The 22,609-nt window shown below is 53.7% G+C and overlaps 1 protein-coding gene across 1 annotated transcript; it reads right to left on the bottom strand.

The window, feature by feature from the left end:
- Positions 1-7,841: 7,841 nt before the first annotated feature.
- On the bottom strand, positions 7,842-22,375 carry LOC101012725 (SH3 domain and tetratricopeptide repeat-containing protein 1-like). Its single transcript, XM_031661878.1, is given in 11 exon segments — positions 7,842-8,906; positions 9,869-10,091; positions 10,730-11,267; positions 12,225-12,348; positions 15,128-15,580; positions 15,583-15,747; positions 15,750-15,924; positions 15,926-16,304; positions 16,306-16,537; positions 18,182-18,223; positions 20,933-22,375. Coding segments are annotated over 11 exon segments (2,859 nt in total). The 5' UTR covers positions 21,111-22,375; the 3' UTR covers positions 7,842-8,556.
- Positions 22,376-22,609: the final 234 nt, after the last annotated feature.

Here is a 22,609-nt window from a genome sequence, read left to right as displayed (position 1 = left end):
CTTCAGCCTCTGCACCCCTCATCTGCCGATGCAGGTAGTGGCACTTAGGGCCCACCTGGGTAGTCCTCAGAATTCACCTTTATCACCGCATGAGGGAACAGTTCCAGGTTCCAGGGATTGGGACCGGGATTCCTTTGGGGGTCGCTCTCCCGCCCATCACTGTGCCTGAATGTGATGCACACAGCGGCCAGCATATCCAGAGGCCCCAGGAGGACCTGGGGTGGCTGGAGCTAGAGCGGGACCTGGTGTCAGAACCAGGCGGAGCAGGGATTCTCGAGAAAGGCTTGACGTGTACTTGAAGTGAGCAAAGGGTTTTCAATGGATCAGATGAATGTTTTTTATAGATGGCTCTCCAGTCTGTGTGACAGATTGGAGGGTGCTGGGGTGAGAGCTGAAGTCCAGGTAGACGCTTTGCAGAGGCCCCGTGAGGTGGGGCCCAATAGGCACCCCCTCTCCTCCCCTTGGCTATTGGGAGCCATGGTGGACTCATAGCCTGTTTAGGATATTGTGAGTAATATCGTCTCCCGCTCTGGAAATAATGAACTCTTTCACAGACGGGTGTACACCTTCAGTGTATTACTCAGGGAACAGTGATATAATTAATTATTAAACATCAAGAATCGATTGTAATAATTATCAATAATACTATTAATATTTTACCATTAATATGGATAATTATTTTAAATAGATGATGGATGTCAAACATTAATTTTTAATAATTATGTCATTTATTAATATTAATTTTTAATATTTTTTTGCCAGTATCACTTAGTATTGATTTAAGTAACATTAATTGTTGATATCATTTTTTTATTAATAGTGTTAATATTATTAATACTCATCGTTAATATTCTGAATCAGTATTAATATTTAGTATCTTTGTCATTATTAATGTTGATGATTAGTATCAATTTTTATTATATTTATTAATATTAATAATTAATAGACTTGTTCCTGATATCCGGCAGGGAGAAGATGATATTACTCCCAATATCGCAGAAAGTGTACATTCCTCTATGATGTTGTTCCTAATAACCAGGGGGTAGAGGATGACATAATTGAATCTACCGCAGTGTGTTTACATCCTTTCGGTCATCTTGTTCCTTCTATCTAGGGTGCGAGAGGATGATATTACTCCCAATATCGCAAGGGGCGTGGACCTCCACTGTGATATTTTCCCTCACATCCAGCCGGGGAGAGGAAGATATTACTAATAGCCAGCCGGGAAGAGGAAGATATCATCCCCAATATCACAGGGATGTACATCCCCTTTTGATATTGTTCCTTATATCCTGGGATGGACAAGATAATACTAGTGGCAATATCGCAGGGGTTTTACACACCCACTGTGCTATTGTTCCGAATAACATGATATGACTCCTAGTATCACAGGGGGGGTACATCCTCCTGTGATATTGTTTCTTATATTCAAGGGGAGAGAATGATATTACTCCCAATATCACAGGGGTTGTACACACCTCCTGCGATATTGTTCCTAATATCCCGAAGAGGAGAGCATAATATTACTCTCAATATCTCAGCGGGTGTACACCTCGTTTCTAATATTTTTCATAATATCCAAGATGGGAGAGGATGATAAGACTCCCAACATGCCAAGAAGTGTACAGCCGCCTGTGATATAGTTCCTAACATCCAGGTGGGGATAGGAGGATATTACTGCCCATATCGCACAAGTTGTAAAACCCCTTCGATATTTAGCCTACGAACCTGAGGGAAGAGGATGATATTACTCCCAATATCGAAGAAGGTGTACACCCCCCTGAGACACTGCACCCAACATCCACGTTGGGTGACGATGACAATATGCCCAATATAGCAAGGGATGTACACAATCCCTGGAATATTGTTCCTTATATCTAGAGTGGGAGAAGACGCTATTACTCCCAATAACGCAGGGGCTGTGGCTGTACACCCCTCCTGTGATATTATTCTTAATATCCTAGGCAAGAGAGGATGATACTACACCCAATATCGCAGGGGGAGTACACCCACCCAGTGATGTTGTTCTTAATGTACTCCACCTCCCTCCACCAGGGATATCGTTTCTAATATCCAGGGGAAGAGAGGATAACATTATGCCCAATATTGCAGTGGAGTGTACACATCCTCTGTGATGTTGTTCCTAGTATCCAAAGGTAGAGACGATGATGTTACTGGCCATATCGCAGGGGGTGTACACCCTTCTGTGATATCGTTTTTGACATTCAGTGGGGGAGAGGATAACATGAATCCCAATATCTCTGAAGGTGTACAGACCCGTGTGATGTAGTTCCTAATTTACAGGGGAAAGAGAAGAATATTGGTCTCAATATCGCAGGGGGTGTAACCACCCTGCCCCCTGTATGTTGTTCCTAATATGCAGCGGGGTGGAGGCTGATAGTACTCCCAATATCCCAGAAGGTGCACACACACCTGTGATATCGTTCCTAATATCCAGCGGGAAAGAGGCTGATTTTACTTTCGATATCGCAGTGGGTGTACACCGCCCCCAACCCTGGGGTATCGTTCCTAATATCCAGGCGGGAACAAGATGACATGACTGACAATATCGAAGGGGGTGGACAACTCTTCTGTGATATGGTTCCTGATATCCAGGGGATGAATGGATGTTATTACTCCCAATAACGTAGGAACCGTACAGCCACCCTGGGATTTTGTCCTTAATAACCACAGGGGATAGGTGATATTACTACCAACATTGCAAGGGGTGTACACCCTCCTGTGATATTGTTTCTTATATCCAGGAAAGGAGAAGATGGTATTACTACCAATATTGAAGAGATATACAACCCCCATGGGATATTGTTCTAAAGATACAGGTTGAAAGAGGATGAGACTCCATCCAATATAACAAGGGGTGTACATCCCGCCTGTGATGTGAATCGTAAAACCTAGAAGAAGAGAGAATGACATTGCTTCCAAAAACACGGGGTGTACACCCACCCTGTGACATCGTTCCTGTCATCTAAAGGTAGAGATGATGATACTACTCCCACCACCAGAGAAGGTACACACCCCCCTGTGATATTGTTCCTCGTAACTTGGGGGAGAGCATGATATTACTTCCAGTATGACAGTGGCTTCACACCCAGTCTGTGATTTTGGTTCTGCACACCAACTCTGTGCCCCTCGTTTCCCATGCGTTCTCTCCACACTTTTGGAACCTCGGGGGAGGCTTTGTCTTTGGTTACAGATGAAGAGATGAAGGGTCTGAGAGGTTAAGCAAGTTTGTTACTGGAAAGTGGTTCCGATCCAGACCCCAAGAGAGGTTTCTTGGATCTCACAGAAGAAAGAATTCGGGGCGAGTCCATAAAGTGAAAGCAAGTTTATTAGGAAAGAAAAGGAATAAAAGAATGGCTACTCTGGCCGGGCGCAGCGGCTCACTCCTGGAATCCTATAACTTTGGGATGCCGAGGCAGGTGGATCACCTGACGTGAGAAGTTCGAGACCAGCCTGGTCCAACATGGCAAAACCCTGTCGCCACTAAAATACAAAAGATTAACTGGGCGTGGTGGCAGGTGCCTGTAATCCCAGCTACTAGGAAGACTGAGGCAGGAAAATCGCTTGAACCCAGGAGGTGGAGGTTGTAGTGAGCCAAGATCACGCCACTGCATTCCAGTTCGGCCAACAGAGCGAGACTCCATCTCAAAAAAAAAAAAAAAAAAAAAAAAGAATGGCTGCTCCATAGGCAGAGTGGCCCCAAAGGCTGCTGGTTGCCCATTTTCATGGTTATTTCTTGATCATATGCTAAACAAGGGTTGGACTATTCATGAGTGTTCCAGGAAAGGGGTGGGCAATTCGCAGAACTGAGTTTCTGCCCTCCCTTCTGAGACCATGTAGGGTAACCTCCAGATGTTGCCATGGCATCTGTAAACTGTCGTGGCGCTGGTGGGAGTGTCTTGTAGCAGCTAATGCATTATAATTAGCACATAATGAGCCGTGAGGACAATCAGAGGTCACTCTCGTGGCCATCTTGGGTTTGGTGGGCTTTGGCCGACTTTACTGCAAACTGCTTTATCAGCAAGGTCTTTATGACCTGTATCTTGTGCCGACTTCCTATCTCATCCTGTGACTAAGAATGCCTAGCCTCCTGGGAATGCGGCCCAGCAGGTCTCAGCCTCCCTTTACCCAGCCCCCATTCAAGATGGAGTCGCTCTGGTTCACGTGCCTCTGACAAGTTGGCCTGGGTTGAGTGTTCTCTAGTGTGTGGTTGTTGGAGCTGTTCCTAGAAGTAAGAGGTATTTTCAGTAGGAAACAGGTCTCTGTTAGCCCGGGGGCTGGCACTCTGCCCCAGTATGTCGGCCTCATTTTAGTGGTGACAAAACTGGGGCTCAGAGACATCAACTCCCTCATCCCGAACCCCCAGACTGTCAGTGGTGGGCTGGGGTTTGAATGTGGGGCTTGAAGACCCATCATCTCCTCTGGTCCCCCAGTCTCTGCTGCCCAAGAGGAACAGGATCCCAGGATCCAGGCCCCTCATGGCACCAGCCAGGGTGGGTGGAGATGGGGAGGCAGAGTTCCAAAGCCCCCCGGACTCTGAGGCAGGTCGGGGACCAAGAGCAACCCGGACCTACGGGCCCCACCCCGAGAAGAATGGCTGCAGGCGCGGCCCAGCGGGCAGGAGGTCTGTGTCCTCAGTCAACGTGACGGCGCTTCCGGCTCCTCCAGCCAGGCCGTGCTGTCTTCACGTTTCCAATCATGCGGCCTCCTCTCCAATTCCCAAGCCCAACCCACAGAGACAGCGATCTGGGGTCTACATGAGGTTTGTCAGCAGCTCTGAGCTGCTGCTTCCCGCCAGCCCCGCGGCTGGTTCTGGAAAGCTCTCTGCTGCCCCATGGTGGGGAGGCTCAGGGTAGGGCTCTGGCTGCAAGCATGGGGTCCCAGAACCTCTTGATTCTGTCACCTCTGCTGGGTGGAAAACCAACCCAGGACTGAACCAGCAGATGGGTGCCTGATTCCTTATTATCAGAGCTCCACCCACTGGCAAGTCTCTCTCCGGACCTCAGTTTCCCCTTCCATTAAACGAGGGGCTTGGGGGATACCAAGGAGGGGTAACTGCTTAGTGAGGATGGGAGGTTTCTTCTGGGGAGATGAATACATTTTGAAACTAGATGGCGAGAGTGGTTGCACAGGACTGTGAATGCACAAATGCCACCACATTGTGTTGAAATAGTTAATTGCATGCGATGTGAAAGTCACCTCATTTAAAGTGTGTAAAAAAGGGGCCTGGGAGAGTGCAGTGTACGTGAGAATCACGTGGGACACCCATAGTCTCTGAACCTCGGTTTTCTTGCGTAAACTGGCAAAGAGACCGTGTGAGCTGTGTTCCCTGGGGCCAAGAGATTCCAAGAAGGAAAACCTGGGATTCCTGGGACTGGGATGAGGGCCGGGGGCCGGAAGGGGAGGGGCATGTGGGGATGGCTGGGGTCAGCCCAGATAAGGCTTTCAATACCGGGTAGCAGCGTCTACACAGGCGGAGATCCCTGCATCTCACTTCCCACAGGGCTGACCAGTGGCCAGAGGTGGGACTGGCCAGGCTCGGCCCAACCAAGTCTGGGAGCAGAGGACACTGACTGAGGCATCCCCGTCGCCACCCTCACTGGCCTGTGGCTCTCCTGACACCACAAGAGAGGTCCAGGAGCTGACTTTGGGTCCTAATGGGGGACACCATCCAGGCTGCAGGCTGGCAGGGTGGTGTGGTGGTCAGTGTACTGGGCTCTGCGTCTCCGCCCCTACCTGCTGTGTGACGGTGGGCCAGACACCTAACCTCTCTGTGCCTCTATTTCTTCAATGGCGAACAGGGACACTAGCAGCCCCCACATCCGATCACAGTGGCCTGAAGATTAAAGGCAACGGCGGCACGAGACCTACAGCAAGAGCTCTGAGCAGGGAGAGCAGGGAGCTGCCCAGGGAGTTCCACCACCATCTCCCGTCTGGCCACCGAGGAAACCAAGGCTCATGGTGACCTGGCCAGGTCTGTTGGACTCAGGGTCCTCCTCATCCCCAAGATCAGAGGGCTGCCACCAGGGGAGGAGCTGGCCCCTAGACACAGCCCAGGAAGCACACAGGGAAGGATGCCCTGGGGACTCGGAGCCTGTCTTCCCAGAGGCCGTTCCTGTCTCCAGGTCATTCCACATGTCCAGCCAATGCTGGCTCACCCCATGAGCCCCGAAGCCTGTGACACTGCTGTGGTCTCAGCTGCAGGAGGTTGGGACGACCCTGACACCCCTGGAAGCCTTCCTGAGTGTCCCTACGCCCCACTCACCCCAAGCCTCCTGCCCCAGTGCCACCCTCTCTGCAGGCAGTGGCTGCTTTCCCCATGGGCTGAGGTCAGGGCAGATCCTGCCTGCTCTGAGAGTTCCATGCAGGACCCGTGGCTCCAAGCCACAGCAGGGGCACAGCGTTGAGTGACCCAGGCTCCCCTCTGGCCCCTGTCCATGCTGACCATTTCCAGGCCCTCCACGGGACAGGCCAGGTACAAAACCATCTCACAGGTGTCCTCTCTGGCAATGTTCCCTGAAATATTGATGGAGTGTGACTCCCCAGACATCCACTCCTGTTTTCATTGCATGTTTGGCTCAAACTCACCATCCCTGGGTTGGGACTCCGTCTCCCAGACCTCCTCCTTGACCCTCCCATCCCCCACCCGGCTTCTCCCCAGGCACCTCCTCCACATGGGGGTCACCCAAGGGACCTCTCTAAGACCCATGCCTGGCCTGTTCCTCTTTACCATCTCAAGATGGCTCCCAGGGCCAATGAGAAAGTCCAAGATGCAGCAGTCCATTCCCTCACTGCCCCACCCCACACACGGAGCAGGGGCGTGAGAAGGCCCCGAGTCACCGCCACTGCTCATCCAATGTCCCCCGCCCAGCCGAACACTGGACTCTGTGCTGGGTGTGTGGCTGAGCCTAACGTCCTTGATCCCAGTCTGAGGGACCTGGGAGTGAACACTGACCACACAGGGTGGCCCGGGCTGTGGCAGAGGGAAGCCCAGGAGGCCCCAGTCTCACCCAGGGATGGAAGGCAAAGGCTTCCTGAAGGGGTGGGGGCTTCCCAACTAAACAGGAAGGAGCCAGCCAATGCATATGTCTCTGCGTGTGCCTGTGCGTGTTTGTGTGCCTGTGTGTGCATGTGCATTTGCGTGTGCATTTCCATGTGCCTGTAGTGTGTGAAGCAGCTAGTGAGTGGCAGGCTGAGCCAGGACACATCTAATCCACCCTATTCCAGGGCTCACTCTCACGTGTAGACTAAAGGGGACCCCATTTTAGAGGCAATCGGCAAAGATGCCCATTTACCTCTGCTTCTCTGCCAGCCTTCCAGGCCCCATCCAGCCTGGCTTTTTCTCCCACTCCTCTGGGCCCTGGGTCCAGAGCCTCCTATACAAGGAGGAGGGTGTAGCCTTGGAAAGACAGCCGCCCTTGGGGAATTCCGAGGGGGCCTCCCTGTGGGAAGCTGGCCTGCGCTGACAGCATAGTCACGATGAGGCCCAGAGGGCTGTGCATGGGAAGGAGGTGAAGGAGGCCTCTGCCCCTCGACCCCAACCGTGGACTTTGGCCTCTCAGGTACTACTTGGCCCTTTCCTTTCTCCTGGACAGGCGGAGTGGGCGGCAGGCTTGACCAAGAGAGATAAAGGCCTCTTCTGGGAGGTCCGTCCCCCTGGGTCCCAGGCGAGCCCCTGAGCAGTGAGCAGTGTCCCTCTGGGTCTGACACTTGGCACCTCCCTGTCTGGCTGGAACTTGGGAGGCCACAGAGACCACTTCTGATCACCAGGTGTCGCCTGTGGTGGGGGATACGGGGCAGGGTCTTAGGGCTGCCCCAGCTTCTCATGTTGTTCTAAGGCCCCCAAGATCTCGGCCCCTGGACTGGAGTGCCCTGGCCTCTCAGCCCCTAAGGAGCACTGACGCGGTGCCGGTGCGATGCTGAGGAGGGGTGGTGCCTGCTGGGCAGAGGGGTGGAGACACCCCAGGTCTGAGTCTGCCAGTCCCAGCTCTCTACCCCTGCAGGGCTGGGGGCAGAGGGAGCACAGCACCTCCCCTCGAGACAGACCCGACCCAGCAAGGTCTCAGCCTGGCTGGCTGGGGCCCCGCCCCACTACACCTGCCCTGAGCTGGGGTTTCCCTGTCTGTGAACCCAATGGTAAGACACTGGTCCCACCCCACCCTTCCTGGGTGGTGTGAAGATTCAAGGTGTCTCGGGACTCCAGGAAGGAGTTGCTCAGTGCAGGCTGGCACCCTGGGCAGGCTTCCTAGAGGAGGCGCCAGGATTTGGGTTGGATCTTGCAACGTGGATTCAATGTGAGGATGATGCCGTCCTCTGAAATGTCCTTCTCCCGACCGTGTTTTCTTTGTTAAATGCAACTTGACACTTGACTGTCAAGACTCAGTTTGGTGTCACCTCCTCCAGGAGGGCCCCCCTGACTACAATCCTCCTTCTTTACCCAGAGGCCACCATTGCCCACTCATGTGTCAGCCTCCCTGGCTGAGACTGAGTTCTTGAGGGTGGGGCCTGGCCATCTTGGGAGCTGGGTTGTATCTGCTAAGCTTGCTGGCTCCTCCAGCTGGGTGCAGAGCTCCAGGGAGGCCACTGGGCCATTCCTAAGGAAGGCTGGAACCCAGGCCTCTGGGGTGTGGGTGGAGATCCCACTCCAAGGGGTCTGGGAACACCCCAAGCCCTACCCCTGCCACCCACCTTCAGGTCATAGAAGATGATGTCACCGAGCACCAGGTACATGTTCACGTAGTAGAGGGTCTCCTCGTCGAACTCCAGCGGCGAGTTGCAGAGCTACAGGGCCTTGAGGTAGAAGTGCTCCGCCAGCTTGCCATGGCCCAGCCGGTGGTGCAGGGCGGCCAGCCGGTGGTAGGCCATGCGCTCGTTCAGCCGGTCCCCTGGGTGCAGGCCAAAGGGGCAGGTGTGAGGACGTGGCTCCCTGGGGCAGGGAGGGCACAGGCCCCTCAGGAGCAGGTATGCAGACCCCGGGCAGCACACCTGGCTTGCCTCCAGGCACCTGTGGTCACCTGGGCAGCTCTGGCCATTCCCTTCCAGGTTCCCAGACTCACTTTCCCATCTGCAAAGCAGAACTAATAAGGCCTGCCCCTGTCTACTGTGAGGCTTTGGCAAAGTCGGACTTGGATGGCCCAGCTCTGTGCCTACACATAGCCACCTGCCTTTGCTCACTGGTTTTAACCAGGAGAACCCAAAAGCCATGCAGTCCAGGTGCTCCCGGGCTCCCCGGCTCCAGGCAACCCACAGACGTGACATCCGACTCCTCCTGGGTGTGGCACGATCAGAGCCCCCTACCTTGGGGAGTCAGCTGCACACCTACTGTGTAATGGGCCACGGGGCACAAGGTGCTGGGGCATGTGGCCTGCCTAGGGTTCCCTGTCTCTGGAGGGGGACAGACGACCCTGGCACAGCACCAGGGGATGCCCGGCCTTAAGGGGCAGACTACTGGAAGGGGAACTGGGATTTTATCAGCCAGAGAGCTGTGTGGTTGATGAGGGTGGGAAGGGCACAAGAGAAAGGGAATGTGCCACTCAGCCTGGCACATACAGGGACCAACGAGATGCCTGGCATGTCTGGAAGGCAGAGGGCACACTGGGCGGCCCTTGTGGTCAGCAGCGGGAACAGGCAGAGGAAGCAGAGCTCAGTCAGGCAGGGAGCTCTGCACTGCGTGAGAGACCTCGGGCTGTGCCCCACAGCCAGACGGGGAAGCCAGTTGGGCAGATCTGCCTGCCTGGACAGGAGACCAGGAAAATCCAGCAGCTGTTTCAGCTCCTGGCCTGCAGACCTGGAGGCTGGGCTCTGGCAAAGTGTGGGTCCTGGCAGGGTGGGGGCTCAGGGGACTTACCCAGAGTGATGCTGAGTGCTAGGGCCATGTAGGCAAACTCCAAGTCCTCCTGGGGCTCCTCCAGTGTGGCCAGCAGTGACACCAGCTTGTTGCACAGCTGTAGCTGCAGCTCCACCTTGCGGTTGCCCGTAGTCACTCCAGGGGCAGGGCCTGGTCCTACCACACAGGCAGGTGGGGTCAGGTTTCCCACAGCACCCACCTTGCCCACAGCCCTCCTCAGAGCTCAAACATGTACTTGGAGCTTCCCACGCCCCAGCTACCCCTGCACCTCGACACAGCTCTGTGCTCTGGGATAACACACAGTTCAGACACCAAGTTGGGGGCTGAAGAGTCACCTGAGGCCCATCCAGCTACACCCGACAGCCTCAGACCAGCCTCTCCCACCTGGGCACTGGGGGTCTGACTGGGGGTAGCCAGCACTCCTCTCTGCTCTAAAAACACCACATTTATCTGTGCCCAGGGCTGAGCCACACCGTGAGCTCAGAGGAAGGGAGAAGTCATCCCACTTCGGGGTACATGCAGACCTGGGTCTCCCACTGATGCTGTGTGTCCATTGCCATGTCCATGTGCCCCACTGAGCCTCAGTTTGCTCCTCGGGCAGATGGGGACACGGTCAACTCACTCATGGTCCCGGTGAGACCACCAGGTACAAGGGTAGAGCCATTGCCATGTCCAGGCCCCAAGCGTTTGTCCCGGGCAGGGGGCACAGTCAATATCATTCCCGGTGACACCACTAGGAAACTAAGCATGTGCATGGGTGGCCCTGCCTCCAGGTGGGAGGCCTCTGCCCTGCCACACCTGTGCCTCAGCCCTCCAGGTGGTCCCTGAGGCCCACCCACATCAGCCCACAGGCCAGCTCACCCAGTAGAAGGACACGGCTTTCTCCCGCTCCCAGGTCCCATTGAAGAAGGTGTCTCCAGCTGCCTCAAACAGCTCCAGCCCCAGGTTGGGGTCGCCTGTGTACAGGGCCACATTCTGTGCCCCTTGAAAGGAGGCAGAAGTTCCCTCAAGACCCACACCTGGCGAGGTGGCCACGCCCACCTTCGCCAGCCTCCTTCCTCTCACACACTGCAGGCACACCTGAGCATTTTTCAGACCCTGGGCATTAGGGCTGCCCCCACCACTGGCATGAGGACAATGAACTGATGAACCTGAGTGACAGGAGGTGACTGAGCAGCTGCAGCCCAGAAGCCCGACACCTGTGAATCCTACCACCAGGGCTAGCCCTAGCCCACTCTCCCTGCACCCAAACCAGTCTCCATGGCCCCCAGATTGCTGGGAGCCCATCCCCTGGCTCCTTTCCGCATTGCCACATCCCTGCCACAGCTCCGGGCCGCACACCAACAGTGTTTGTGGGTGGGCCTGGTCCCCTCTTGGCCATGAGCTCTTGATCCCTCTCCTCAGCTCAAGGAGGTATACAGCAGGTGCTCAATGATGAAAGCTTCACCAGGTTCGTGGGTTTCACAAGTTGTTCCAGATCACACTGGGAAAGCCTCTGAAAACAGCCGCTAAGATAGATGCATTTTGTAAGGAGATGTGCCACGTGTTGCTTGGAGCAGGTTCTTCCGTGTGTTAACTGAGTGGCCACATTATTTGAGCATGTGCTGTATACCAGCAGGTGCTGGGCACTGTGAGGGGCCACGCCTCTGCCCTCAGGGAGAAGATGCTGGCCACTGGGGGAGGATATGAGGGAACCAGTTGGACGGAGGGAAAAGGCATACAACAGATGCTCAGCAGTGGCTTAGGAATGAGTGGATGGATGGATGGGTGTGTGGATAGACGGATGCTTGGGTGGACGGACAGATGAATGGGTGGGTGGGTAGACAAATGTATGGATAAACAAATGGACAGATAGATGAATGGAGGGATGCATTAATAGGTAGATTGGTGGGTGGATGGATGGATGGGGGAATAGATGGAAGGATGAAGAGGAGGATGGATGATGGAAGGATGAACAGGAGGTGAGTGGATAGATGGATGGAAGGAAGGATGAACAGGTGAATGGATGGTTGGATGGATGGACAGACAGGTGAATGGATGGATGGATAGAAAGATGAACAGCTAAATGGATGGATAATGGAAAAATAAACAGGTGAACAGATGGATGATGGAAGGATAGATGAACAGTTGGATGGACAGGTGAATGGATGATAAAAGGATGGATGGATAATAGATGGATGGACCCACAGGTAAACAGGTGATGGAAGGATGAATGGATGGATGGGTGAATAGATGGATGATAAAAGGATGGATGAATGGACAGATGGATGAACAGGTAAATAGATGATGGAAGGATGAATGGATGGATGGACAGAGTGAACAGCACAGGGGCTCTCCAGCAGCCCTTGCCACTCACCTGGATGTACAGGATGTAATAGATCTTCCCTGCTTGCAGCCAGGCATGCGCCGCCTCTTTCTTCTGGAGGTCAATGAAAATCCCCAGACTTCGTTTGGTGTAGTCCAGAGAGGATTTGTAGGCCCTGGAATCAGACACAGATGTCAGAACAAGGGCTCCCATCCTCCTGGAACCAGTCTGCCTCCTCCCGTGGGTCTGGTGACAGATGAATCTGGAATGTGGGGACTGGGAACGGCCCTCTTGTGTGTGCAGTGTTCTGCCCTTCCCAGGCTGCTGGGAGAGCCAGGGTGAACACACGCGGCATGGAAAAGATCAAGGACATCCTTCTGAAGGAATTGAGCATCGTGCTGCCCTGTGGCAGGAGGAGTGTGCTAGTCCATCTCCCCTGCCTCCCAGACATGGCCTGTGTCTTCTCCAGACGCACCAGGAGCCGTTAGTGTTCAGAGGCTATCCAGGCCGATGGTTCTTGAGATGTGCAGGTATCACAGTCACCCAGAGGCCTGTCCGTATAGCTTGCTGGCCCTGCCCCCAGAACTTCCGGCTTCACAGGCCTGGGGCAGACCCTAGAACTCCCACTTGCCACAAGCTCCTAGGTGACATGGATGCTGCTCTGCTGGTCCAGGCACCACACTTTGAGAAGCATGGCTTTAGCACACTGGCCTGTTTTCCTTCTGTGAACCCGAGGCCAAGACTGGAGCCAGTCTCCCGGGTCGCCATGGAATCTGGCTCCTTCCCTGCTCTGTCAGTAAGTCCGACACTCGAGGAGGTGTAACTGCAGCAATGTCACCGGGCCCTGTGGGTGGGGTGGCCAGGGCCATGGTTACCCCACCACATCAGGATGCTCGGGGGAAGCCGAGTGGGCCACTATGGGATGTGAGACCTTGAAACCCTGCCCCAGGGAAGCAGGTGACACAACTGGCTCTGTCTTCTGTGGAAAGAAGCCACAGGTGGCTGCTGTGGTCACATTTAAGGGGACAGATGAAGGTCAAGAGTGAAGACTCGGGGCAGGCAGAGATCAGATGACAAAAGCTACCCTAGTAGGAAGAACAGCCCAGATTGCACGTACTGCCTCTGCTGGGGTTGAGATGACCTTTGGGGAGGTGTGCAGGCAGGGATGGGAAGACGTGTCACCCAACAAGCGAGGCTCAAGCTGGGACTCACGGGCCATCTGCAGCCCTGGGACGACCCCAGGCCCAGCAGCTCAAAGAATCTGATGCCAAGAAACCAAATGATCCCAAGAGACAGGGGCTGCTGGGGCCCTGGGCCAGCTTCCCTGTGCCCCCCCACTTGCCCTGCTCCCCCGCCCTCTTTGTGCCCCTTCCCGCAGTGGGGGTTGGGCGCTGGGTTCCTGGAGGGTCTCCTTCCAGTCAGAGAATGCCCCTGGGGAAGAAGCCTGGGTCTGAACCCTCTACCCCTCCTTGGGCAGATGTGTGGGACTGGGGCCCCTTCACACGGTCCTTTCCAAAATCTTATCCCTCCTAGGGCCAGGAATGGGTGCCTGGCCTGTGCTGGGAAATGGGCAGATTTAGCCACAGCCCCTGGGGCTCTGGGCCAGGCCACAGGAGACCCCTCTAGTCTCACTATGCCATGACGTCCATCCTGGGAGGATGGACAAAGCGCTGCAAGGCAGAGGGGATCCGCAACAGCATCCCTTGTCTTGGCCATTTCCCTAGACTCAACTTCCCCATCTATCCTCTGCGGCCTAGATTTCGGACAGCCCTGCCCACCTACTGTCCGTTCACTGCTCAGTCTGCAGTGACTGTTCTATAACACTCCATGGCTCCCCAGTGCTCTTGGGGAAAAGGCCAAGCCACAGCCTGAGGCCCCAGGCCCTGCTTAGCCCTCCAGAAGAGCTTCTCACCATCCAGCACCGAACCCACCCACTCCCAACTCTGCACCTCCCTGCGTAAGCCCGGCTCACTCACCACCATTCACTCACCACCACTCGCCCACCGCCACTCATCCTCACTGGCTCACCCCTGGGCCTTCACACAGGCTACACCACCAGCCCCTCCCCGCCCCCACCACCATCACTTATTACTTGACTAAATCCAATCAACCCTCTGGTCCCAGACTAAAGAGTCTTCCCGAACCCGGGGCCAAGTGCTGCCCCACCATCACACCACTCATCCTTTTGTGGCTTCTCTGGCCTGAAGCTCGCATTCCTACATTCAGCCACTGCCACCTGAGGACCCCACAGGCCCCATTTGTGGGTGGGGCCTGGCACACACTGCACAACAAGCTTTTGCATGAACTGCTCTGCGGCTTTCGGCAATCGCCTGCCCCATGTCCTCCGTGAAGTGGGATGACAGGTGCACAGGCTGCCAACATACCAAGCAGATAACATGGGCACAAGAACCGGCATTCAGGGCCTGGCTCATGGAGGGGCCCCAAGTCCCAGCTCAGCAGAGCCTGCCTTGACCCCAGGGTTATATCTAGGGATTCCCAGCACGCAGGCCTTTCAGTGCTCAAGGCAGGATTGTCCCTGGGCAAACCAGGAAGAGCTGGCTGCCCCAGTAGGCACAGAGGGCCTGGCCCTGCATGGGAACGGCCTGTCTCCAGGGCACTTGCCAACATCTGCTGTTGGCCATGACTTAGCACTTTCAATGGTAGAAAAACCACTTGTGTCTGAATCGCAAATTCCAGGTGTGCCCTGACCCGAGTGGCCCCGGAAGGTGCACAGGACGACCCGGGGCACCCATTCTCCACATGGCCCATCTCCACGGCGACCAGATGGGCCCACTCGTAGTAGCCCTTGCCCTGCTGAGCCGGGCCCTGGTAGGTGCAGAGATGACCCAGCTGCAGGAGCACGTGGGTGAGGTCCCGGCCACACTCCCTGCAGGGCAGCCTCAAGAACAGCCTCATGGCCTCCAAGAGGTAGTGCTGGGCCAGCCTGCTGGCACCTGCGTGCAGGCATAGGGCCCTGAAGTTGGCCAGCACCACTGCCTGGTTCCTCCGCTGGTCCAGGTCCCAAGCCACCCGTAGGGTGCGGTAGTAGCCCTCGGCTGCCTGCCTCGTCCGGCCCGTCCTCTTCAGAGCCACAGCCACCATGTTGGCATTCACGCCCTCCTGGTCCTCGCTGGCCACCACTGCATCCTGGACAGACTGCAGGATGTGCAGGGCCACTGGGCTCTGCCCCTGAAGCACGTGCAGCCAGGCCACAGCCACCAGGCGGTCCACGATGGCACGGACTCTGGCAACAGCACTGGCTTCCACTGCCTGAGTCATGAAGGTGATGGCCGGGCCGTGGTAGCCATGGTGGCTGTACAGCTGGGCCAGGCTGGCGTGGAGAAGGCCGCGCAGCACCTGGCCTGTGCCCGGGGTTAGGGAGGCCAGCGCTCGCCTGAGGTAGTGGGGAGGCTGTGGGGCTGGAGGACGTTCTGGAGCACCAGGTTCACGCTCCTCAGCGAGCCGGCCAGCGAGTCCCGTGCCCTCAATGAGGCCACCTTGACACAGCTCAGCACCAGGTGGGGCAGGCACTTGCAGCTGCAGATGTCAGCCAGGAGTAGGTGACAGTCTGAAGCCACGCAGCCTCTGGGGCTCCCGAGTCCCTGTGGAAAAGCAGTAGCCACTCTAGGAAGGGCAGGGCCTCCTCGGGCTTCTTGAGGTGCACGTGGTGCCTGGCCAGCAGGAAGCAGGCCCGGGCCTCAGCCTGCAGGCTCTGGCCACCCACCGCCCGCCGTAGAGCCAGCTGCAGGAGCTTCCCCCTCCACCTCGGTGCTGCAGATGTGGCCAGGCGTCCCCAGGAGCAGGGCCACAGCTTTGGGAACCACCTGTGTACACTTCTCCCGGTTCTTCTGCTTCCAGTAAATGCTGGCCAGGTTGGTGTACACAGCCACCACCAGGAGCAGGTCCCCAAAGCTGCCCTCCAGGGCCCCCGGTGCTTCCTCAAAGTACACCCAGGCCTGGGACAGCTTGAGCCTCCTGCTGCGCAGCCGCCCCAGAAGGAAGCAGAGCCTGGCCAGGGCCGTGACGAGGCCAGCTTTCTTGGCCACCCCTCGGGCCTGTGCCAGGCGCCCAGTCAGCTCCTCATCGCTAAAGCTGCAGAACACGCTGCTCAGCCATGGCAGCGCCACGTCAGCTGGCCTTGTACCCGGGGGCGTTCAGGAACAGCAGCAGTGAGCTCAGGGCCTCTGGGTCCTCCCAGTCGTCCTCAGCTTCCAAGCAGAAGGAGAGCTCCTCAGGGTCCTGCAAACTCACGTTGCGGGATGCTGGAGGCAGCCTGGGCAGGTCTTTGTTACATTTTTCCAGAACATTCTTCATCTTCTGCAGGGTCTCCTGTGACTCCGGGCCCAGGCAAGGTGGAGGTATTTCTGCAAGTCACTAAAACACCTAGACAGATTAGAGTCCAGCAGTGAGTCCTTGGTCCACTGGGGACAGGGTCCCCGCATCCCCGCCCTCTGTGTCCCTGGTGCAGCTTGCCATGAGCCCTTGAGAATTATGTGCAATGCAAACCCGGGGCCTGGAGCACGTAGGAACTCCGGCACTATGGGGACAGAACACGCAGGCCTGTGGCCTGACTCTCCTACAAAATCACCCTCCTGTCCTGCTTTGTCGCCCACCTGACGGCGTGGTTTTAGGGCACTATGTCAGCTCAGTGATCCCTCAGAGATGCCTTTTCAGGCCCCCCGATGGGGTACAGGAATCCATGAAATCCCCAACAGCCAATCAGAGCTATTGATCAGCTCAAAAGTTGCTATGCAAAATTGGTAAAGCCACTGATGGCACAGGACAGGGGTGTTGTACCCATGTACCCAGCTCCGTGCAGGGAACCAGACCATCCCTGCAGGAAGGATGGGAAAGCTTCCAGGCCCCTGTGGCCACCTTCACCTTGGATGGTCTGAAAACCTGAAGCCCACAGTTCCTAAAGGGTTAACAAAGGCCAGGCTGCTCAAGCAGCCCACTGGCTGGCGCCTGCTGGCTTCTTAGCCAAAGCCCCCTCCCAGAGGTGAGTTAACAAGCGCATTTCCTGTTGGAAAACCTGGGATGAAAGGAGGCATTACTGGGAAGGAAAAAACCTAGATTTAAACAGACTCTGTTTCAAGCTCACATGTAAAAGGTATTTTCAATACAAACTCTCCTTATTCGTCTGTAAAGCCTCGGAATTAAAAAAAATAAATATGATTTAGAGACAAATGTCTGACTTGACTACACTAGATTAGCTAAGAAATCTCCCCCACCCGGCAGAGGCACACAGCCCCTCCCAGCCACTACCCTGGCCTCCAGGGCAGCTGGAGAGCCACGTGCCTTTGCTCCAGGGACTTTGGCAGAGGGTGGAACCACCCCATCCCCGAGGCAAACCTACAACAGCCTTCCCTTCCCCACTGGCTTCCCGGGCTGCCTCTGGGACCTTGTGCCTGCATCCCAAATGTACTGGGATGGATCCTACTCCCAGGGAACTTCCAAGGGCCCTTGGGGCATCCACATCACCAGGCTGTCCACATGCGGACCTTGTGTGAGGGGAAGAGACAGAGCCGTAGAGGGGAGAAGGGAGGGCCTCCCTGAATCAGCCCCTCAGGAAGGAGCAGACCCTTCAGGGACCTCAGTTGAGGCCCCTGCAACCTAAGGCTCTGAATTCTGCCACCCGCTGAGGGCAGTGTGGCCTCCCATCTCTGAGGCAGAGCACAGGGCGAGCTGCAGCTTCTCCAGGTCATGAGAAAGGAACCCACAGCTACACGTGGGCCCCAGCAGTGGAAAGGATGCCCCACCTCGCTCGGGGACCAGGCGGGGGCCAGCATGTTCACTGGAAGAAGTGTGGGACCCCACAGCCTCCAGTGCCCGAGTAGACGGGAGGTTCAGGCCCACCTCAGGTGACGTCCCCCAAGCCCCCAGCCCACACCGCAGAGGGGTGACAGCCGGATCCAATGCCCACCATACTCAGCTCTGTCCCCTCCCCCGGCATTACTCCAAGGCCCAGCTCATAACCAGAGGAAGCCTGAGCCACCGGCAAAACCCACCTCGTTCCTGCGGCTGCTCGGTCTCAGCTTCCTCTTCTGAGTCTGGCAAAGGAGAAAAGAGAAGCCATCAACACCCCCAGCCAGTGCCTCTGGTCCCACGTCAGCTTGAGCTGGGTGTCGGTGTTGCAGGGTGAGAGCATTGCAGGCTGCAGGGGTTGAAAGTCATATCATCCTCTTCCCTCCTGGATCATGGGAACAACATCACTGGGGGGTGTACACCTTCTGCGATATTGGGAGTAACATCGTCTTCTGTGCCTTGGAATATTAAGGACAATATCACGGGGGGGAGGTGGAGGCGTGTACATCTTCTACAATATTGGGAATAATAATATCCTCTCTCCCCCTGCAAATTCGGAAAGATCACAGAGTGGGTGTTCACCTCCTGCGATATGGGGATTAATACCATCTTCTCCCCTTCCGGATATCAGGAAGAGTATCACACGGGGGTGTACAGTGTCTACGATACTGGGAGTAATATCAACCTCTCGACCTTGAGATATTAGGAACAATATCCCAGGCTGGGTGTACGCCTCCTGCTCTATGGGGAGTCATATCATCCTCTCCCTTCCAGGATATTAATAACAATATCACAGGGCGGGTGAACACAGCCTGTGATACTGGAATTATTATCTTCTTCTCCCCCTCCGGATACTAGGAACAATATCACAGAAGAGCTGTACCCTCCCTGTGATATTGGGAGTAATATCATACGCTTCTTCTGTGAATATTAGGAGCAATATCACCGGGTGGCTGTCCATTCATTGCTATGTTGGGAGTCATGTCATATTCTACCCCCCTGGATGTTAGGATCAGTGTCACGGGGTGAGTGTACACCTACTGCGATATTAAAACTAATATCATGCTCTCTGTCCCTGGATATTAGGAACAACATCACAGGTAGGTGTACACCCCCTGCAGTATTAGAAGCAATAATATGATTAATTAGTAAACATCAATGATCGATTTTAATAATTATCAGGCTGGTCTCGAACTCTTGACCTCAGGTGATCTGCCCGCCTCAGCCTCCCAAAGTGCTGGAATTACAGGCATGAGCCACTGCGCCCGGCCAACACTTCTTGACATCTCTTTTTGGACCTCAAATTTAGCATGCCCAAAACGTACTTTTGATTCCCCCTGCTATAACCCACTCCTCCCGGAGTCTTCCCGATCCCAATAACAGCATCTCTAGTCTTCCAGTTACTCAGGCCAAAATCCTTGACATCATCCTTAAAACTTCTTTTTCTCTCTCTTGTCATCCAACCCATTTAAACTCTCCTTTCAAAATATATGCCAGACCTAACCACTTCTCACCTTCCTCATCATTTCCAACCAGGTCCAGCCCTCATCATAGCGCTCTGGGTTACTGCAAAAGCCTCCCAATCGCCAGGCACAGTGGCTCACGCCTGTAATCCCAGCACTTTGGTAGGCCAAGGCAGGTGGATCATCAGAGGTCAGGAGCTCAAGACCAGCCTGACCAACATGGTGAAACCCCTCTACTAAAAATACAAAAAATTAGCCGAGCATGGTGGTGGGCGCCTGTAATCCCAGCTATTTGGGAGGCTGAAGCAGGAGAATCACTTGAACTCAGAAGGCAGAGGTTACAGTGAGCCGAGATCGTGCCATTGCACTCCAGCCTGGGAGACAAGAGCGAAACTTCCATCTCAGAAGGTTAAAAAAAAAAAAGCCTCCCAACCCGCCTCTCTCCTTCTGCCTTTCACCCTGCCCTGCATTCTACCTTCCACTCTCAAACATTTCAGAAAAAAAAAAATTATATCCACAGAGAAAGTACAAATGGGGTGAAATGTTTGGGGAATCTGAGGGAAGAGCATACGGGAATTCTCTGTACTATTTTTGCAGCTTTTCCAAAAGTCTGGATTATTTCGAATTCAAGAGTTAAACAAAGAAAAAAATAAAAAAACCACTATCTCCCTTTGTGAATCCATCCTGTCTTTCCCCTGGCAACTGAAGGACGTTCTCAACTAACACATCTATTTTTTCATGAACACTAAAAGAACCCTTGCCTAGTTTTGTCTTTCTGTGCTTGGCAGTAGAAGTGTGTGTGTGTATTTCATATATATGTGTGTGTGTGTGTACATGTGTGTGTGGTATATATAGAGAGGGAGAAATATATAAGTGTGTGTATATATATATAAATATATATTGCATATTGACAATGGTAATGTGTATATATAAATATATGTGTGTGTGTGTTTGTATATAATACCCCATTAGCCTGTCCTTAACCAGTTCTAAACTTAGTGGGAAAAACAGATACCTAAGCAGAGGATTTCAAAATAATATGATGAATATTTTGACAGAGGGATGCGTTGCTATGGAACATGCTGCTAAGACACAAAACCTCCGAGATGGGACAATGAATGAACTAAGTTTTGTACCTATAGGCACCCCCACTGATATCCTCACAAACTTTTATAGTTACATGCATTTGCTTCCCCCAGGACCCCCGTTTCATAAGGGTTAGTCCTAGAGCCTAGTAAGTTCCTACTACAGCTGGCACACGTATGCCATTCAAGAAACAGTGGCTGAGTGAATGACGAGTTAAGAACCATTTGTCAGCCAGTGCTCAGTAATACAACACGCACTGGTATGCAAATTATATTTGTGTTGAAAGCAAGGGCAGGATCACAAATTGTCATTCCAGAGAAAGCAAATCTCAAAAACTTCTTTACCCTACTAAAGCACGTTATAAGAAGCTCCCCTTATATAACAGAAAACCTCCTCATTCGTTACCAATGGCACGTAAACCTAGTACGCCTCTGCCTCTGATGACATCTCTTCCATCCCCAGGGCTAGATAAAGGAGGTTCCGGAAACCCTGGTAGTTGTGAAGGTGGCTCCCAGCTCTGACAGTCTTGAACCCTGCGGGCGCGGAGGTCACACAGCAGAAGAACAACCGAGGGAAGCATCATCAGGCTTCGAATATGTTTGAACCAGAGACGGCAAATAGGCTGCAACCAACTGAAAACACCAGAGACTCACGGTGGCCACCTGAGGGGTTGTGCTTTTAAAAAAACAAAAACAAAAAATAAAAAGTAAAAAAGTGAAAAAGGAAGGGGTCAAGAATCCATCAGGTCTGACTGAGACGTGTATCAGTGACTAACACCCCATATGGCAAAAGTACTCCGGTGCGCTTTGGGTACTCACAGCTTCAGCAGTATTCAAAGGCGTGTGCTGCCCTAAGACTAAGCCACGGGAATACCCCCAGCAACACTGCCAGGAGAAACATCTCACATGGATTTGGCTAGAAATACAGTTGTCTTTAACAAATTAACACTGAATAAATCCTGACTTATTAGAGCCTGTGAGAATGACATTCTCAATGATAACAGTTATCACTACAATCTCCAAACATCTGCGATCCTGCAAGGAGGAACTGTGACAGCGCAGGCCACATGTCCAGAATGCTTCCCAGACTGCCTGTAACAGAATAAAAGAAATGAAACCCCCCCCAAGAATGTCTTCACTCACATTTAGCCAGTTGTTCCTTTGTGTATCTCTGTGCTAAAATGGCCATTCTTCCCCACAGCCTGAAGTCCTATGCTAAAATAAATGAGACTCACATGAAGCCAGAAACAGATGCGAGGAAACCCACACAAATGAAATGGGCTGGAGAGTGTGGCCAGGAGGATGGTACTTTCCAGGAAGCAATTACTTCATCTCTGCCCACGAAGCTGGCAGCTGTCACTGTCCCCCAGGCCCAAGCCAGCCACTCAAAGTAGGTTCTAACCAAACTACCTCCAACAATCAACGTAAATACACCACACAATTGGCTTCTGAAAGGACACCTTGCAACCAACAAGAAACTGTAAGCACAACTTTGAAAAACTGTGCAACTAAAAACCTTGGAAAGGGATAAACATTGCCACATTTTGACTCAAATACTGTTACATGGTAGCACTGCAATAATTCACTGAAATGAAAGAATGAATGAGGAATACCTTTATATAGGAATCAGAGGAAGCATTGAAAGGACACAAAGATAGATGTGTACCTGCCCCCCCGCTACACCTTTGTTCTGCTCTCTAATCTTTGCACATACCAGAGATTTCGTAAGTTCTGTGAGCACCTGTTTTTCGGCACGTAGCAGAGATTTTGTTTTGCACATACCAGAGATTTTGTAAGTTCTGAGGCAAGGTCACAAGACGTGTTTAAGTAAGATAAACTCTTGCTGCCATAAACCTGCTCTCCCGCCTCAAAGGTTGAACCGAAATATCAGAAATGGCGGGAACCAATCATAGTTAGCCAAATCGCCTTGATCAAACACTAGCCAATCATATATCTGATTTGTATAATAACTCTATGCCCACTTTTCTTAGACTATATAACACTGCTCGGAGCTCAGTGGGGGAGCTCTCCTGCCCGTCTCGTTTCGCGAGCGAGGGAGAGTTCCAGGTTCGAACCTGTAATA

The sequence above is a fragment of the Papio anubis genome, unplaced genomic scaffold, assembly GCF_008728515.1.
Source record: "Papio anubis isolate 15944 unplaced genomic scaffold, Panubis1.0 scaffold283, whole genome shotgun sequence".
Lineage (NCBI taxonomy): Eukaryota > Metazoa > Chordata > Mammalia > Primates > Cercopithecidae > Papio > Papio anubis.
The sequence above is the reverse complement of the archived record's forward strand: the minus strand, read 5'-3'. Positions and strand labels throughout refer to the sequence as shown.